This window comes from Hippoglossus hippoglossus, chromosome 3 (assembly GCF_009819705.1).
Source record: "Hippoglossus hippoglossus isolate fHipHip1 chromosome 3, fHipHip1.pri, whole genome shotgun sequence".
Taxonomy (NCBI): domain Eukaryota; kingdom Metazoa; phylum Chordata; class Actinopteri; order Pleuronectiformes; family Pleuronectidae; genus Hippoglossus; species Hippoglossus hippoglossus.
In genome coordinates, this window is record NC_047153.1 from 16,777,619 (window position 1) to 16,795,359 (window position 17,741).

The 17,741-nt window shown below is 40.1% G+C and overlaps 1 protein-coding gene across 1 annotated transcript in view; it reads right to left on the reverse strand.

The window, feature by feature from the left end:
• The window catches only part of hipk3b (homeodomain interacting protein kinase 3b), a 39,150-nt gene extending 22,841 nt beyond the window's left edge, over window positions 1-16,309 (reverse strand). The window contains exons 1-2 of the mRNA XM_034581361.1: window positions 15,936-16,309; window positions 6,210-7,506 (exon numbers count right to left, since the gene is read on the reverse strand). Of these exons, the coding sequence (XP_034437252.1) occupies window positions 6,210-7,506; window positions 15,936-16,008 (1,370 nt within the window). The 5' untranslated portion in view covers window positions 16,009-16,309. The remainder of the gene's footprint in view (window positions 1-6,209; window positions 7,507-15,935) is intronic.
• Window positions 16,310-17,741: the final 1,432 nt, after the last annotated feature.

Sequence of the window (17,741 nt, forward strand, 5' to 3'; positions counted from 1 at the left end):
AGGCTTTACACAGGCCTTCACTACAGTTGTCGTGAGCTCAGTCACAAACACAGACTGACCCCATTGTGACTCCATGGTGGAAGAATGGAGCCTCACTGCACGTCTCTTCCAGGAAATGTAATTCCTCACACTCCCTCAGAACACTGCATTATTCAGTAGAACACATAGGCAGTGTAGCACAGGCAGCACTTGCACTCTGATCTGCCCAGACCTCAGATTAACGTTACAAGGCTTTGGACATGTTTTACAGATGTACACCACTTAATGTGTTGACAAAGAGCCAGAGTTCAAAAAAGGATTTTGTTTATTCCCAAGATGGACTGTGCTTCTTTGACGTATTTTCAAATCATTGGCAAAAACTGTATCTCAGCTCTGGGCTTAGGATGACAAAAACCCATTCGTATAGAGGGTATAGTAAATAATTAAATAACTAATTGTATGAATACAAAGCTAGAAATGGAAGCCAACCCACAGTTTACGAAACAACCAGTAACTGATTCACCAGAATACATCATCCAACCAATCAGCCATTAATAGCCTTGACAACAAAATATCCTTCCATGTAGTTGTCAGCTTTGTAGCTTTTTGCCATTTCCAAGGTGAAATCATACAAGCTCTCCTTCAACATCTCACCCAAAGACATTTATTCAGCAAAAATTGCAACAGTGACTCAGTGACTATCTGGAATACAGAGCAGATTTTTGGATTTGAAGCATTTTCTACAGTTTTTAGTTTCTTCTTGTTAAGCTACCAAGTGAGACAGGCTTCGTTTATTGTGAAGCAGTCATATCAAAGCAGACTGTGTTACTGCAGCGGCTCACTGTGTTATTATCATGAATGTTGTAGAGTTATTCAAACAAAATTTGTACCGTAACAAAACATTTGCAGCTATTTTCATAAATAGATTCCTCATCTACTCTGGTAAATACTGCAGCTTCAGTTATTCCTACCAGTAACAGCACAAGGCAATATTGTATGAAAACAATGTGACCATCTGCACAACACAAGCTTAATCATTCGTTGCTAAAAACATGAAGCAGTGACACTGACTGATACCAAATCAGTTGAAGAGGCCAAATGAGCCTTTCACATGTGAGCACCAGTTGCTTCCACTTCATATCCAAGATTAAGTTTAAAACTACAAGAACTGCACTGTTAATTTGTCATAGCAACAAATGCTCTCTTCTCTTGTTAATACAATACAACATGACATAAACAGTACAATTTAAAAAGCCCTGATGCAGAATTCAGATGCTTGCTAACAAAAAGACTAAAAGCCATAACAAGCTACTTAGTCCACATAAATACCTTCCATCTGCTGCAATCATTTTTGACTGACTATTATTTTATTTTTTTTAAAACATCTTACTAAATTTCCAAATTGGACAGAATTCAATATGAGCCGTTTTACATTTTTATTAAAAAAAACTAACGACAATACAGTTAATAAGATAAACATGTTTTTGAGGACAAGAATAACATTTCTTCCAGCGGGTACATCAGCAATGAATAATACACTTTAATATTTGCAAAACGATACATTTAAAACTACAACTTAAATGAATATAATTAAGGTTTCATTTTCAAGTTGGCACCGTTATTGAGCTCAGAGAGTTCCAGCTTAGCTGACTGTGCAAATACGGCTGGAACACCGCGCGTGGCCATTGGCCAGAAGCACGTAAACTGAAGGAGCAATCTGTCAAACTTATTAGTTTGAGTGGCAGATAGATAGGAGGTATCCACCAGCCAATGAACATTACTGGCTTACAAACATTTAATGCTGCGCACATAACCAAGTGCACACAAACACAAATGGACATATGAAAATCAAAACAGCTGACATTAGAGGTAGTTGACCTTGAACAAGTGTGAGCTCTCTTGTATTTCAAGCTGTCCTTATTTCATTCTGGCTGTCTATGTGCTTCACCATCTATAGAAGTCAAAGCACACTGGCCGGTGTCCCATGAGCTATTTTAAGCGACTCTTCACTCTCACCCACAGCAACGCTGTTCCCCTCACCGTATGCTTTGCATTCTCCGGTCTGTGAGGGGCTCCCAACTCCAGGGGGCCAACTTTTTCATGTCATTAGTATTTTGTAATCGAATATTTGTCCTGACAGGAGACTTGCATCTAAAATGGATCCAAATATTCACTTCTAACATTAAATACCTCAATATTTACTGCAGCTCATAATGAAATGTACTGAAACTGCTGTTCACATTAAAGCCAATGACAGTCTATTAGTATTATAGTACTATAACTGGTAAAATATACTGGTATTTGATTTCTGCTATTGGTAGAACTTTATTATGAACCAAGTTAGCACTAGAGTGAGCTGCCTTCTTCGCTTAGCTGGTAATTTCCCAAGTTACTATAAAAACTATCCAGCAGCTTTGTTTTGTCTGTACACACCATAAACTACCAAATGATGATATAAAGTAAAGATCATTTGTTTATTTGACTTCTGTATGTAAAGTGTTGCTACTCACTTATGTAAAATATCTTCCATCTGTGACCAGTTGAACATACAAATAAAGTGGAAAATACAAATTTTCACTGCACCTGCTATTTTGGTACATCAAATATATACTAGTGCACGTGATTTATAAGCAGACAGGTATCATTATGATCTTGCACTCTCACATCGGCTATTGTACTGCCGTATTTATTTTTATCAAAATACAAAACCATGTTAGACTTGGAAGAAATTGCTGGTCACCAAAGCTCCGGCTTGACAGTGCTGACAAAGAGCTGAAGCAGCTGCACGGCTCACTTCCTCCCCCACTAAAGTAGAACAAAGTACGACAGCTCTATTTTGAGCAACTTCCTGAAACAAAGTGCATTTACAACGATATTCACAAGAAAACCTTGATCAATGTGTGAGAATAGAGAAAGCCATCATTCTGTGTCATTGACAAGTATTTTTTTCCCAACATTTTCATAAAACTGTGACCAAGGTAGGGGCAAAGCAAGTATTTTCTCAATTTAGTGAAAAAAAAGCAACAGTAAATGCAAATAGAGATTCACATCAAATCATCTATTATCAATAACAGTTTTTTTTTGTATTCCCTGTCGACCGTGCTGCTTCACTGGCTCAATGTTCAGGTGGTGAGAATTATTCAAATGCCATGTAAATTCTTTTCACTGGAACAGGTAGCACTGACCTGAATAAAGCCTGTTCCAGTCTCCTAAGCCTCAGGAAGACAAATGTTCACTAACAATCTGCACCAAAAAAAAAAATCAATCAAATGAATCTCATCAGTAGAGCACACCTATAGTTGGTCAGATATTACTGCCATAATGTACCAGGTGTAAGACAGGGATCTAAAAACAAACAACTTCCAGATATTAATGATTGTGTTTGCTTAGTATAAAACATGTTGGAAGGTTTATGGTTAACACAAACTGCAGGATTAAGTCAATCTTTCCAGTACCATTTAATCACGTTTTAAGTGTTAGGGTTTTTCTAGATTTAAAAAACATGTTTTCAATTTCTTTTTACAGATGTCTGGTGATTCATGCTGGTGGCATTTTTAAATTTTCAAACCAAAATCTCTTTTCATTTGCTTCTTCAATGCTGTTGAAACTGTGTAAGAAACACTGACACAGTACTGAAAGAGCTGTGCTCTCCCTTGTGCTCTCGCTGACACTTTGAAGGGCTAAATATAGGAAATTGCATCTTTCAAGACATGTACAGTTGTGATTTCTCATATCAAGATGCATCAAACCTCATAGAAATTAGTTAATGTATTTTGTGGTCAGACATATGCCGTCTACAAGTATGAGAGAGACGCAAGATGGCCCATTAGCATTGGCAGGCAGTAAAAACACAACTAAACCAATTAGTGCAACGCATCAAGCTGACGCAGAAATGACATCCTACGTACTATAGGATGTCCTCACAGAGTAAGATCCCCTGGCACAGTAGAGAAAACAAGAGCCACTTGCCTTTCAAGATGAATATTGCCTACTTGCATGGATCTGTGCAAGACTGCAAGCAGAATATTTTATTTCCTACTGTCCCAACTGTGGAGGCATTTTCCTACACATTCCTCCACCCCAAACAAACACATGTATGATGTTGTGTACGCTCCACAGCACTGGATATAACTATAATATAATCTTTCATTCTAAAGCGACATCTAGAGATGACTTGACAGTTCTCGCAGCATATTATGTTATAATCTACTTGTGTGTGTAAATAGAGACTTGAAACAGAAAAAAAAGACACACTGGGTCACAGTTATGTCTCTTCTGTGAGTAAAGCACGAGTGAAACATGAGGCATTAAAGATCCAGTTTTAACGGAGCACAGATTAGAAGGAAGCATATCCTCAGATGGAAACTTTAATGAAACCTGCATAGACGGGCTGTGTATGGGATTGTTGTTGGATTTGGATGAATACGCCCTTTTTCCAATGGGCTCCATATAGCACACTTAAACTGTGGTTGTGGTGTGATCGTGTGCATTTACACTATATCATTACAGCAGTGGGTGACCAGCAGGGGAGCAGCAGAATACAGGAATCCTGACTGTATGTATGGTGGATAAATATTGACTGTTAAGAGGTCATTACTTGTGCTGCGGGAAAAATAAAAGCAAGACATAATGACATAAAGTTAATGAGTCAGTTAAAAATATGACTTGGTTGAATCACTACTGCTGGAGAGGGTACACCAGCTGGCAAGGTTGGAATTAAAACTATTTACCAACCAGAAGTAGGGATGGGCGATACAACGATGAAGATAATAATTGCAAAATAACTAGAAATATAAGACATGGTCGATACGTCGATAGAACTCATTCCATCCATGTTTTGACAGACTACACGAACAGCCAATGATAATGGATAATAGAGCGTAGGAGTAGCAGCTGGCAGCAGCACACATGCTAATGTCTGGGCTACCGCAGCCGTGCACTAATACGCCAGGAGTGGGATTGAGATAAAAGAGAAAATAACGGCAGAAAATGTTAACGAAAACTCGAGCGACAAATTTAGCGAAGAAAACACCACAACGGACACAGCCCAAAGCTTAAAAGACGAGGACATTGTTTAAAAGGAGGGTCAGAGGAATTCAATGGTGTGGAGAGATTTTGGCTATTTAAAGTCTGACAAGAAGCAGAGACGTGTGCACTGCAGATTGTGTCAAATTGTTGGTGTTTCCTGTTAATTATCTTGACAGCCCGCTATATTCTGACTTGTCCCACCCGCTTCATAATGAACCAAAAAATATCTCTAACTTGGTGTGCAATGTAATTTGGAGCACCATTTGCTGTGTGCTCATTCACGCTACGTAACATTTTTACCTTTCACGCGGACGCATGCAATGCATTTCCTTCTCTCACTTAAGAACTAGTCTTTCATTCTTTAGTCTGTGTACTGCACATGCACCCTATGTTATCGCCGTAGAATGATTTAATTGTAAAAGTGTAAGGAGATGATAAATGCAAAATGGCCTATATTATATTTACTTATATCAAAGTCTCTGTGCAAAGAGAGTAAAGGTACAGTGAACTGATCACTCTGGCCTCTTACACTACAGTTGATACCATTTGAGGCTTGTTTTGCTAGAAAAAGCACTCCTCGCAAAACGCCAAAGGTAATCTATCCTGCCAGTTTTCCTTGTGCACATGCAAGACCAGCAGAAACAAAGGCATCCTCCTAACATATACATTAGGTATTGCATCTACAGCCATGTCAGACCCCACAGCCAGTAACAGTATACTTGCGTGTTGAATGGCATTCTGTATTTTTCCTCCCAATCTTTCTTGCCTGAATCAAATTGTGCACTGTATGCAGTTGAGTCAGTCTCGCCTTTGTCTATTTTTCTCTCTCATAGTTTGTGTAAATTCTTAAGGCCAAAGTTGCTTTATGCCAAACATACCCAACATTTTCACAAAATTAAATGAATATATTTTCTCCTGTACTTTTGAAGTCTTGCAAAACATTTTTTTCTATCATGGGCAGCAACAATGACTGTGAACCCTGCTAATAAAAACACTGCAGGGTCAGTTATTTTTCAGCATGTGGTATGTGGGTCCTGAATAGGCAGGATGTTGTGCAGTATGGGAGACATTTCCTTGTTTTGCCAGAGGAAGGATATTTTTTAACCTGGCTGTGGTGGTCTGGACACCAACAGAGAATAAAATTTGTTTTATATGCACTGAAATCAAACTTGCCATGTTAAAAACTCTTGTTTTGTACTCACCTATAGTACCGAGACTGGAGGTAAGTGGAGCACACCGCTTTGGACACGTGACTTGCGGAGCCAAAATCTATCACCTTCACCCTGTAGGGTTGCCTCACTGGGTCCACCAGCATTATGTTCTCTGGCTTGAGGTCTGCATGAATTAGACCCATGCTCTTCAGCTTTTTCAGAGCTGTAGCTACCTGCTGTAACACAGGTCTGATCACTTTCAGGGACAGGGGGCTGAACTTATTCTGCTTCAGGAAATCGTACAGGTTCTGCTCGAGCATCTCAAACACCAGGCAGGTGTGACTGCGGTGCTGGAAGCATTCGAAGGCTCGCACCAGATTGTGCTCATCTGCATTCTCCCCACTCAGACGAGCAAGGATGCCGACTTCGATTTGACCCTGCCGTGCGTATGAAGGGTGGTTCTTCAGGATCTTCACAGCCACAACCTCCCCCGTGCCCCTTTTCCAGCACTTTACAACCTGGCCGAATGTGCCACGTCCCAAGAAATCCAGCACTTCATAAGTATTCTTCATGGAACACAGGACTTCATGATGTACCACCTGATAGTCCCCATCTCCTCCTCCTGCCCCTCCCGCTGCACCAACACCCCCTGGGCCTGCAACCTGTTTGGAGGGGCCCCCTCCAGCCACCACAGCTGCAGGCGCGGTCACGGCTGCGTTCCCCACATTCGTCGTTTGCAACATGGCGGGCAACATTGACAGTTCTTCCACAATCTGCATGGTGCTCCCTCGATTATCCAGTTCCTCACTTTTACGTTTCAGTCCACATCGCTGCGAGCTGTCAGCTGAGTTCAAACCTCCACAGTTCTCTTCTCTGTCACCCTCCTCCTCTCCACCTCCCTTGCCTCCTCCACTACAGCCCTCTCCCCTTCCCCCTCCTCCTGCTCCTGTTGCTCCACTGCTGCCCCCACTTGCTGCGTCTGCCTGCTGCTGCTCCTTGCCCTGCAAGTGGACAACCCCTGCGTCCTGCCGCTGCCGAGCCGCAGCTGGGCCTCCTCTTTTACTGGGCTGTTGTCTCTGTACCCCACGCACCACCACTGTCTGCACCGGGTACTCACGTCCTCCACGTACTTTCACACCCACTGCAAAGTCTCGGTTCACAAACGAGTGGGCTTGTTTTGTTGGGTGCACGATGCCAAGGTTTCTGCTGTTCAGATAAGTCTGCGGGTGTGCCCTCTCATGGTACACACAGCTGCTGGGCTCAACTTTGAGTTTCTTCACACTGCTAAAGGCACTTGTCTGGGTTTGATAAATGTGTGGTGGGTAGACCAAGACTTGTGAGGCCATACCTGCAGATAAAGACAAACAAAGCAGCATGTCATTAGTTTGGATGCTCAACAAAAACAAAAAACAAAACAATTTTAACAATTTTACAAAGAATGGTGCATTTTAAAAGAAAACTGATAACAATTGGAGCCCCACTAATAAATCAGTTATTATAATAATAATAATAATAATAAGGTCCAATATAAGCCTTTCACATACGTTACGGTGTCTGTGCATGTCTACGCAAATAAGCACCAATATAAAAACTATTGTAAAGAACAATGCAAAAAAATATACGTATTTGTGTTTACATTTTATGTAAAACATTCATGTTCATTTTATTTATTCAGTGGTTGCACAAGTTTATGATTGAAAAGTAAAACATAAATCAATTACGTTTCTTTCTCATAAGGGTTTGTTAATGACATCTTAGGAATCATTGCCATTTTCTTCTTTTAGATCTGCTGATATATAGTATCAACATTTTTTTTTTACTCCCTAATATCCGTAACAGCCGCTGAAAATCCATGAGTCTTGTTCTAAGAAGAACTGTGGACCAGACTAACATGTGACTTCAATGGTGAAAAACAATACAAAAATAAATATCTAGTTGATTTATTATGCCCCAAAAAATATGAGTATATTCAAAACAACTGACAGCACTGATCTAATTATATTGTTGTGAATATAAGTAGGTGATGACATCACAGATTGTGGTGCCACACTAACATCCGACCACCTGTCACCCAAGCATTTGTTAAATGTATCAGAGCAAGAGTGCATGTTGTGGTGGAGTGCTCAAAAACACCTTCACCAATTCTGCCCTATACTCTGCAATCCCACCCACACCTCCACACAGCTGATGACTAACTTCTCAAAGGTTTGCCTGACCTTTTCCTGCCATTTCCATGCATCCTACTGCAGGTCTCTAGGCAACCAATGAAGATGGAGAGAGAATAAAGAGACAGACAAAGAGAGAAAGAAAAATAACTAACAAAGCATCATCAGGCACAATTACTTAAGATGTGGTTCTTTCTTCCCTCTTCTCCTATTACATGTGGATAAAAACAACTCATGCTCATGGAGAAATCTTGCTAAAAATATTCTGAGACGCAATCACTGTGTAACAGAAAAGGAGCAGTGAAGTGGCATGAATTTCTTGATCCTGATCATCTTTAAATGCCATTTTGAAAATTCTCAGCAACCTTACAGTACACACCGTATGTGTGCAACACTGGAGTCAATGACCCAATTTCATTCTGAGGCACATTTACTGAGATACAAGCAGCTTGTCCCCAAAGGTCCGATACTTTAATCAATAGTGATTTTGCAGACCCATGTTTTTCTGCATAAAAAACTAATTAAACAACTTTTTAATTGTTCTGTGTTCTGTGTATAAACAAGTTTTACTAATACCACCATCATTTTAATGTCCCTATTTCCCCAATTCATTAAAAAAAAAAATCAGTTTCTAAAAGTCTATCAATGAGGACAAACAAGTGAGTCAGGTGTAGTCTGTTGGTGGCTCTGTAGAGTCTCCTAAAATAAACACCCCTGATGGAAAACACACTTATTTTGTGATAACAGACGCTGTGAGCCACCCCCTGTGACTCTATTCTGAGCAGCAAGATAAGGTCAAACAATTCCCTAGACAGCTCCCTGAACAATCACACCCAGTGTTACTGTTTGGTGGCACTGCTGATCATCTTCTTACTTAGAAACAATTTATAAAATTATCCAAAGCAGGGCTCAACAGCGCAGCCATTTTGGTTGTGAATAAAAACTAAATAAGAAGTTATCCATCAGGAAATTAAACTTAAGGTGGACTGAAAGTCAACTACAGTCTCACAAATTGTTATTCAGCCCAAAAGCATTTGTATTAGTGCTCATAGGAATGTAAATGATCACTTTTGAATGACTATGGTATAGGAGTTTGCATGTTGTCCCTGTGCCAGCGTGGCCACAGTGTACAGTCTAAAAACATGTGTGCTGTGTGTGCTGGGATTTCCTTTAATTGTTGTTGGGACAGTTTCTAACACATCCTTCAGTTATGGTGTGTTGTCTGTAATTTAGAGCCCAACAAAGGCCTCTATTAGTCATTAGAGACAAAGTAGTGTCGAATGTGAGAATTTCAGACTATGTCATACTTAATGGGATTTTCAAAATAAAGTTGCTGAGACAGACATCAATGCACAGACAAACATATGTCTTATAAATGAAACGCACTACATCTGTACTGAGTGTTTACTCTGCTTCCGAAATAGATATGTTTATTGTCTGGTCTGGAGATATAATCTGTCTTTTGCCAAGATATAGTCTGTCCCAAGACGGAGGTAGTCTGCACTCTCACCAACTAATCAATTAGGATGTCTAGAATATGAATACAAGAATAGTATTACACAAAACCCAATTTCAATTTTAAACAAAACTAACTTGGGTAGGAGTTTATTTCCCTGGCCACAAAAATACAATCACCAAATCAAAAGGTAAATACAAGTCTGACACAAAGATATGAAGTAGGCTGCCTTTGTTGCTTCGAAGCCAAACGCATGGCAGCTGCTACTATTATTACCATCTGGAGCCAGATACTGACTTGGTCAGCCACGAGGCTCCTCCTGTGGTGTCGCATTACATTCTTCAAAGCTGCAAAACCTTTCCAGAAACCTTGAGCTGCTAAGTAATTGCTCACAGTTGAACCTTTGACCCTGGCCTACTCAAAATTAAATTGAGAAGAAAATAAACACTAGCCACCTGTCTGCAATGAACAAATGGTACTGACTGATGAACCAAAAGTGCCTTTAGGCAAAGAAATGATGGTGATGATGGTGGTGAGAGGACAAACAGGTGACGACAGTCACAGCATGTTATGAGTAGGGGACAAAAACAATAATTGAAGCACTCTCTCCAACACAATTTCTCCCTAACAGGGCAAAACAAATACATGGTCTGATCTAATCTACAGTAGAATGTTATGTTTCCATTCAAATGTCACTGAAGACAATTTAAAAAAGCAATATACAATACAAAAGTGTGTAGGAGCGTGTTTCCACAAACTACAAATATTCCCCTTAATACTGGTCTTACTCAAAATCAGTTAAATTGTGAATGATGGAAGGACAGTAATGATTTGTTTGTTACAGGACCAACAACCCAAAACTGCACTAGTGTACTGGATACACACAAACCCATGCCACAGGTCAGTAAGTCAGTGAGGAGGTGTAGAAACTGTTCATGGCCATGTGGCTTGACTTCACAGTGAAACACAGTGTGGCTGCTATTAGTTCAGCTTTCACTCTGGAACATGTGAGCTATAAATATTTGTCATCCTTCAGCATATTAAAACAGACACATTGAGCATTCACACTTATCAAAATGATAACATCACCTTGCATCATCAATTCTGTGTGTAGATAAAGCTAACAGCATACAAAAACAAATGCATAAAAAGGTATGGTCCAAATGATAAAAAAATAAAAAGTCTTCTTTAAAAAAGACATGATCATTAAGGAGTGGATGACTAACAGAATTTCCCCAAATATGCCAAAAATCTGACCATTACCGGGAACGCACGATTCAAGTAAAAATGAAAGCCAAGACTAATTCAACTCAGAATTGAGATCACCATTCCCCCCCATGATCCTCAGGGGCTTTTTAAATTATTGCAGTCCATGTCATCTTCATTCAGACAGTAAAAGCAAATATGATTATTAGCATATAGTTAAAGATTGAAGAATGATGGTCTGGTGGACCGTCACAAAAGGCCAAATTAATAACCAAGTTAACTGGTGTTGCGCGTTAGTAAAATGTTAATCCTTAATCAACTAGTATTTCTGGTTCTAACTAGCTTAGTCAACTGATCGCACATGTTCCTAAAATAAGTCATTTGAAGTCATTTTAAAAATGACTTCAAATGACTCACTAATAACAGCAAAATATTAGGTGACATTTGATATCTTCATAAAGTGTTTTAAATGCTTCTATGTGACTAAAGGTCTCAGTATGGTTCAACCAAACTAGGACGTACTGCGTACCATGGGGAAAGATTTTGGTAGATACTCTACCATACTGTTTTCTTCCTAAACTCATTTTTGCTTCTCATGATTTTAATTTTATTCAAGTGACCTTGAAATGTTTGGTTTATTGATTAAATAATGCAATAAGGTATTCTTGGCTACTGCTCAGTGACAATGAAAGTTAGGGTACTTTATTCTCCCTCTGCTTCCTGATGTTGATATCCCTCACGTCTGAAGAAGGGGTTGTCATCTTAATTCAATCCCACCTCTGTGCACACTGCCGTGCTTTGCTTGTGTCTCGTGAACATGATCTTATATGTTCATTCGATTAAAATTTTCTAAAGCATGTGACCATGTGTTGCTTCAACTATATATTTATGACTATCATTTAGGACAGGGGGAGAACTTTCATCCTATCCAGGGCAATTTCAGCTTTTATAAACATCCTTTAAGGGCCATACATCAAGCTCATGACCTCTAATGAAATGGCTGTTACAGCTTCTCTGTTGCGAGGTGTCACAGACAAACTGATATAGTTGTAATGTCAGACGATAGTGATGATAATGCTACTCACAGTTGGTTATCCACGTCTGATTCAGTGAGTCTTGACTGGATACAAGTCTTGCAAGTTTCAGTTTATTTAACAACTGCTCACAGAAGTGGGTTGTCCAAAACAGAGACAATCTGCAGTGTCTGTCTCCTCAGAATGGGAAAATCCTCTGGACTAAAGTTTATGGACCCAGAGGGGGGTTGTTATACTTATGTCTGGAGCTCCTCCTTGGTTTACAGCTCAATGACTTTGTGTTGCAAGTTGTCAGGTACTTTGGATGGTTCCACATTAAAGTTTTCAGTTTTCTTTTCAGGTCCTGACACCTCTCACCAAACGCCTGAGGGAGTTTTGCAAACACCAGTATTCTGTCATAGACATGACAGCAGGCTCTTTTTCTTGCAGAGCAGGAAAATACATGCGGAGTTGCAAAGATAGCAATTCCTTCTTCCTATCCAACTTGGCAGCAATCACATGCAGGGATGTTCATACTTGACTCTTAAACCATTAACTGACAGATCACCGTTTCCCATTAACTAAGCCAAACCTCTTTCCAACTTCGGTTGTAGGTGAGACTTTCGTTTATTGCAGTAAAAGGTCGAGTGCTGAGATAAGATTTTTTTGTATTTTAGACTTTCTTGTAAATGAATATGGTCAGAAATATCCCCCCATCAAAATCTAGAGGTCTACTCCTTGTTGGATTAACCCCTGTATATAGCCAATACACTGTACAGTTGATTATTATGCTGAGGGGATTCTGAATGAACAAAGATTGTCTCTTATTGGCCACAAGGATAATGGGATCAAAGGCCGAAAATATATGTAGGTAAAGTTTCACTATAAGGAAATGTGTCAATACATATGTGTTAATTACTTATCAGCCACAGAGAACCATAAGAATAAGACACCAAAGAATCACTCACTACACATTCTCCTCTGCACAGTTTTGCATTCAAATCCATCAGATCTATCGCACATGTATCAACAGCTGTCACCAAGTAGCACACCGTGAAATGCTATATGCCCCAACATATTGATCAGCAGTTTTGATGACACAAGCTTACATTTCTCACTAAAAAGCACATGAGCGCGGCAGCAGAGTGAGACATTTTACTTGAAAACCAGATCGTTTTTTTCCCCTCACCAGTATCTGAACTAAAGCATCTGCTGTGTCTTTAAAACCTATGGCTCTGACAGGATGGCTGAATGCTGGAACAGATTTCAAACTCATCACTTTTGTGATTAATGCAAATTATGGCACAACATCATCTTTTCTTCACAACCTAAACTCTCAATCATTCTGTTTTGTTCCCTGAGTCATGTCTGTGTGAACACCTCAGGATGACATTACTAGGAACCCAGTCTTTAGGGTGGCCAGTCTGGCCACAATGCAAGACAGATAACCAGCTGCCCCAAGTGCAGCGAATCTGTGCAGCAGGACATCACATGACAGCACATTCCAAAGTTCTGTTGCCTCCACACCTCAGTTAACATCCAGGCCCTGCTTGTACCAATCACTGTATGGGAACACACGTTTTAAACATTTATTTACTGGCCTTGTTGTGCTGAGTCTCTTGTATTACTGGTATCATAACTTGGAACCTTGCTCATGTGGCCTTGCTACTGATAAGCTGAGGAATGTGACACATACAGCGGAACCGAGTGGCTACGCAAAGGGGAAACCACAAAAACATTGCAGTAGTGTATTTATGGTGTCGTCTCAAAGGGTACACAGTTTTCTCAAATGATGACTGGCAGCTGATTCACTACCATCAATGTTTCAGAAACCTGAACACCAACTCATCTCTACACACAAGTATATATATAACGTCATTTGGACTAAGACATCCAATGCCGTACTCTCTGTATTGTCCTTGTGTTCCAGGCAAAGAAATTACGGGTAAAGATAAAAGGCAGAACAAACTTCCATTCTGTGACTGATGTGCCTCATATTTTTTTCCTAAGCTGAAAAATTCCCCAACCCCCGCATTGTGGTACATCTTTGTGACTGGGCTAGTACTACAATCATACGGGACCCACATACATGCTGGGGAACGTACACGACTTTAAGGTACTTGTCCACCATCTGAAGCTAAGATTTCTCTTTCTGGTTTCACATTATAAAAACATGGGTGTTTGTGTGAACAGGAAGTCAAAGTGATAGTTCCCTGTCATATAAATAACAGGTACTGCAGACTATGTAGTTGCCTACAATTATAAACGGGCTACGTCTGTTTTGCTAGTGGGTGGTGTTGATGTCCAAACCCTTGCACTGAAGCTCAACTATTAACTCTATATCTTCTTTTCAACTTGGTTTGCAGTTGGTTATGAGTCACATGAACGTGCACGTTATGCATAAACATACACTGTTAAACATGATTTGCTAATATATTTTACATAGTGAGTTTAATATTTGCACTTTACCCTCAGCTTCTTCCGAGTTGAGTAGGAATAGGAAAAACCAGGGAGAGGAGTGCTGCACAATAAGAGTGGTATAATAAAGACAACACCCCGTCTGTAAGCCATAAAAATAACAGGTACTGCAGACTATGTTGCCTACAATTATGCATGGGCTACGTCTGTTTTGCTGGTGGGTGGCGATAATGTCCAAACCCTCCCATTGGAGCTCAACTATTAACTCTATACATCCTTTTTAACATGAAACCACCACCTTCATGGTGGTCAAGGACCAAGTAAATTAATACAGCAATGTTAGCCGGGATTAACTTGACGTTAGATCTAAATGTATTACCATTGTTATGCACCAACTGGTGTGAGGTGGCAGGTAAAAGAAAGATTACAGTTTCACATTACAATTCTGAAAATATGTTTTTTATGAAGGCACATTTATAGCTGTGTTGGCCCAACAATTTAATGATCATAAAACCAACTATAGTGACAATATTAACTGGTACTAACACTGAGCAACATTTAGCCGAAAAGCAGTGCTAGGTTTTTCACCCTGAAAAAGGTTTGCTATCACCAAAGCAAACACGGGTTAAGGATCTGCTGAGACCCTTAAGTGTCATGACAGTTTCAAAGAGGTGTTATAGACCCTTCCTCCTAGTTCTGATCTTACCGTCTATTTTATTCTTTCTATAATGTTTTTTTTAACTTGTTGTAAATATGTTCTAATCTGTGCTCGATTGCAGTGTGATCGTCGAATTGCTTTTTTAATGTTTCTTGTTGTCTCCTTTCTAACTGTTCCCCTTATATCTTCATCTTGTGAAGCACCTTGGAACTGTGTTTTAAACGGCGCTGTATAAATAAGTTTTATTTTATTTATTTTTTACTTCTATAGTACATATTGTACATGTACATTTATCCATTATTCAACGATATCGTCACATATGCTGCCTCCCAAATTTTACAATGGGTGATGATGTGAATTCAAAAAGGTCTGTTAAGTTTTTGCAAGCTGTGATTATGGTTCAGCGATGTTTGAGCCAAGCGTTATCTAACATATGTGATGGATTAGAACAGCACTCACGAGTTTAGCCAATCGCTCCGTGTTTTCCATGTATGGTAATGGGCTCTTATGACACAGGATCTCTCATGATTTAAACATGTTCAAACACACGTCGACGGGTCGCCGTGACAACACCTACCTAACAAACACTCGTGTTAATGATTAGCACCAACGTCATCGCCGCTGCTGTTGCCCACGATGATTAAAGAACACGCCGCGAGTCGATTACTTCAGCGACGTGTCGTCACAGTTAGCTGAATACAGAGGCTACTGCTGACACCCGAATATAGCCCGGAGCTCGCTAGCTAAGTTTGTGGCTAAGTTATGACTTTGTATTACGTCACGTTTAAACTATCGTGTCAAAGCTTTAGCCAAACACGCATGACGCCATTGACAGACAGGCTTCCACCGTGGAACACTCACCTTCACATAGAGTCACTATAAGTATCATCCAGGGCTTCTCTGAACATGTTATGGACTTATAAATCCACACCATGCACAGTTCGCCTGCACTGCTGCCATCTTGTCCTGGACGACAGGAAGGGAGAGCTCGCTCTCGGCAACGCCACCATCTCCCACATTCTTAAACACTAAATAACTCCGACATGTGATCGTCTCGAAGCACCGCACCGGGCCCGGCTCGTAGCTACGCACTTCAAATTCGTCTCCTTGCTCTCAGGGCGCCGCAGCCCATTTCCGAGAGGGTGTCCGGACCCCGTCTAGACGCGAGGTTCTGCGGCCCTGCCACACTCCGACATGTCCCTTTTTCTACAGAGACTGCGAGCGAATGTTTGTGAACTGACGGCATCGGCCAGACCCGAGGAGTCGAGCACCGAGCACATGCACCCGCAAGGATTCAGGCTTCACAGTGGCACGTACACACATACGTGCATGTGCAATACAGCAGCCTGCACAAGATTATATATATATATATATATATATGAATGATGTTTTCATTATATTAATTTATGTTTATATTTACTCACAACTATTTATTTTACATATTTTTATTTCAATAAAGAAAGAAAGAAAGATATACATCGTGAATTGAATTGAAAATGAATGAAATGTACATTTGACTTGTGAATGAATCACATTCATGTTGTAGATTTACTCACCTGAAGCTGATGGTGAAAAAAACCATGATTAAACTCTTTAACCATACAAATATAGTTTGGTTTTTAACATGATCAACAATGTGATTTTCGCACAAACAAAATATATCTTACTTCATGGAAGTTTAAAGTCACAATTATTGTTTCAAGTCACTGTACTTGGCTATTTAGCTACAACACAAGTTTATTATCAATGGTCTAGAACAAGGAATGGGGACATTTTGACAATTAAAAGCATCTACCTATACCTGAGAACATCCTGTACAATGAAGGACCTGGATTGAACATAGATGCATGATGATGTAAAATGGAATTTGTTTGGCTCTATTAACTAGATTTATCAAGAATTTCCTTTAAAGACAAAGGGGAAGTTGGCCCTAACCGGTTATTTCCCAGAAAACATATATATGTTCACAGGAATTTCATTGCTCAAATACTGACATCTGTTTCACATTCGACATTTGAAAATGCAGTGGAAGTACTTAATGAAGTCAGTATGTACAACCAGCACTAATTCCTTTTCTGTCTTCAGTGTCAACAACAGAGTGTTACTATGGAAATGATTGGCAAGGTCTGCTGCTCAGACAGTCAGGAGGCACCCAGCTGACAAGGAAAGCTGCTCATAAACCCCCAGTATCTGAGAAGACCAGCTGTAACCTAATCCACCAAGAGGCCTTTGTCTTTCCCAGTCCTGACCCGTCCCCACCCCGGTTATAGACAACAAACCAACAGGCCTGGTCAGCTGTAAAGCAGGTGTGAACACCTCTTGGCCAACCTGCTGCGTTTTGAGTAAACACAGCTGGGGTGGGAAGAGTGGAAGCAGAGATCAGAAACCAAGATATGTTGCACCCAAAGTAGGTTGTGCATGACTTAACTTCACACTTCACACACAGACATATAAGCTTACAAGTTAACAATCCTGAAAATCCTGCACTGATGCCACCTCATCTTGTGACCATATGATATCTGAGAATTATATATATCGAAATGTGATGCACTGTTCTTCACCTCAAATGTCTGGTCCACCAAGACTCTCATTTACATTCATACAGATATTCGCTCAGTGGTCGTTTGCTCTGGTCTGTCTCTGGTTATTGACCACGCAATTGCAACC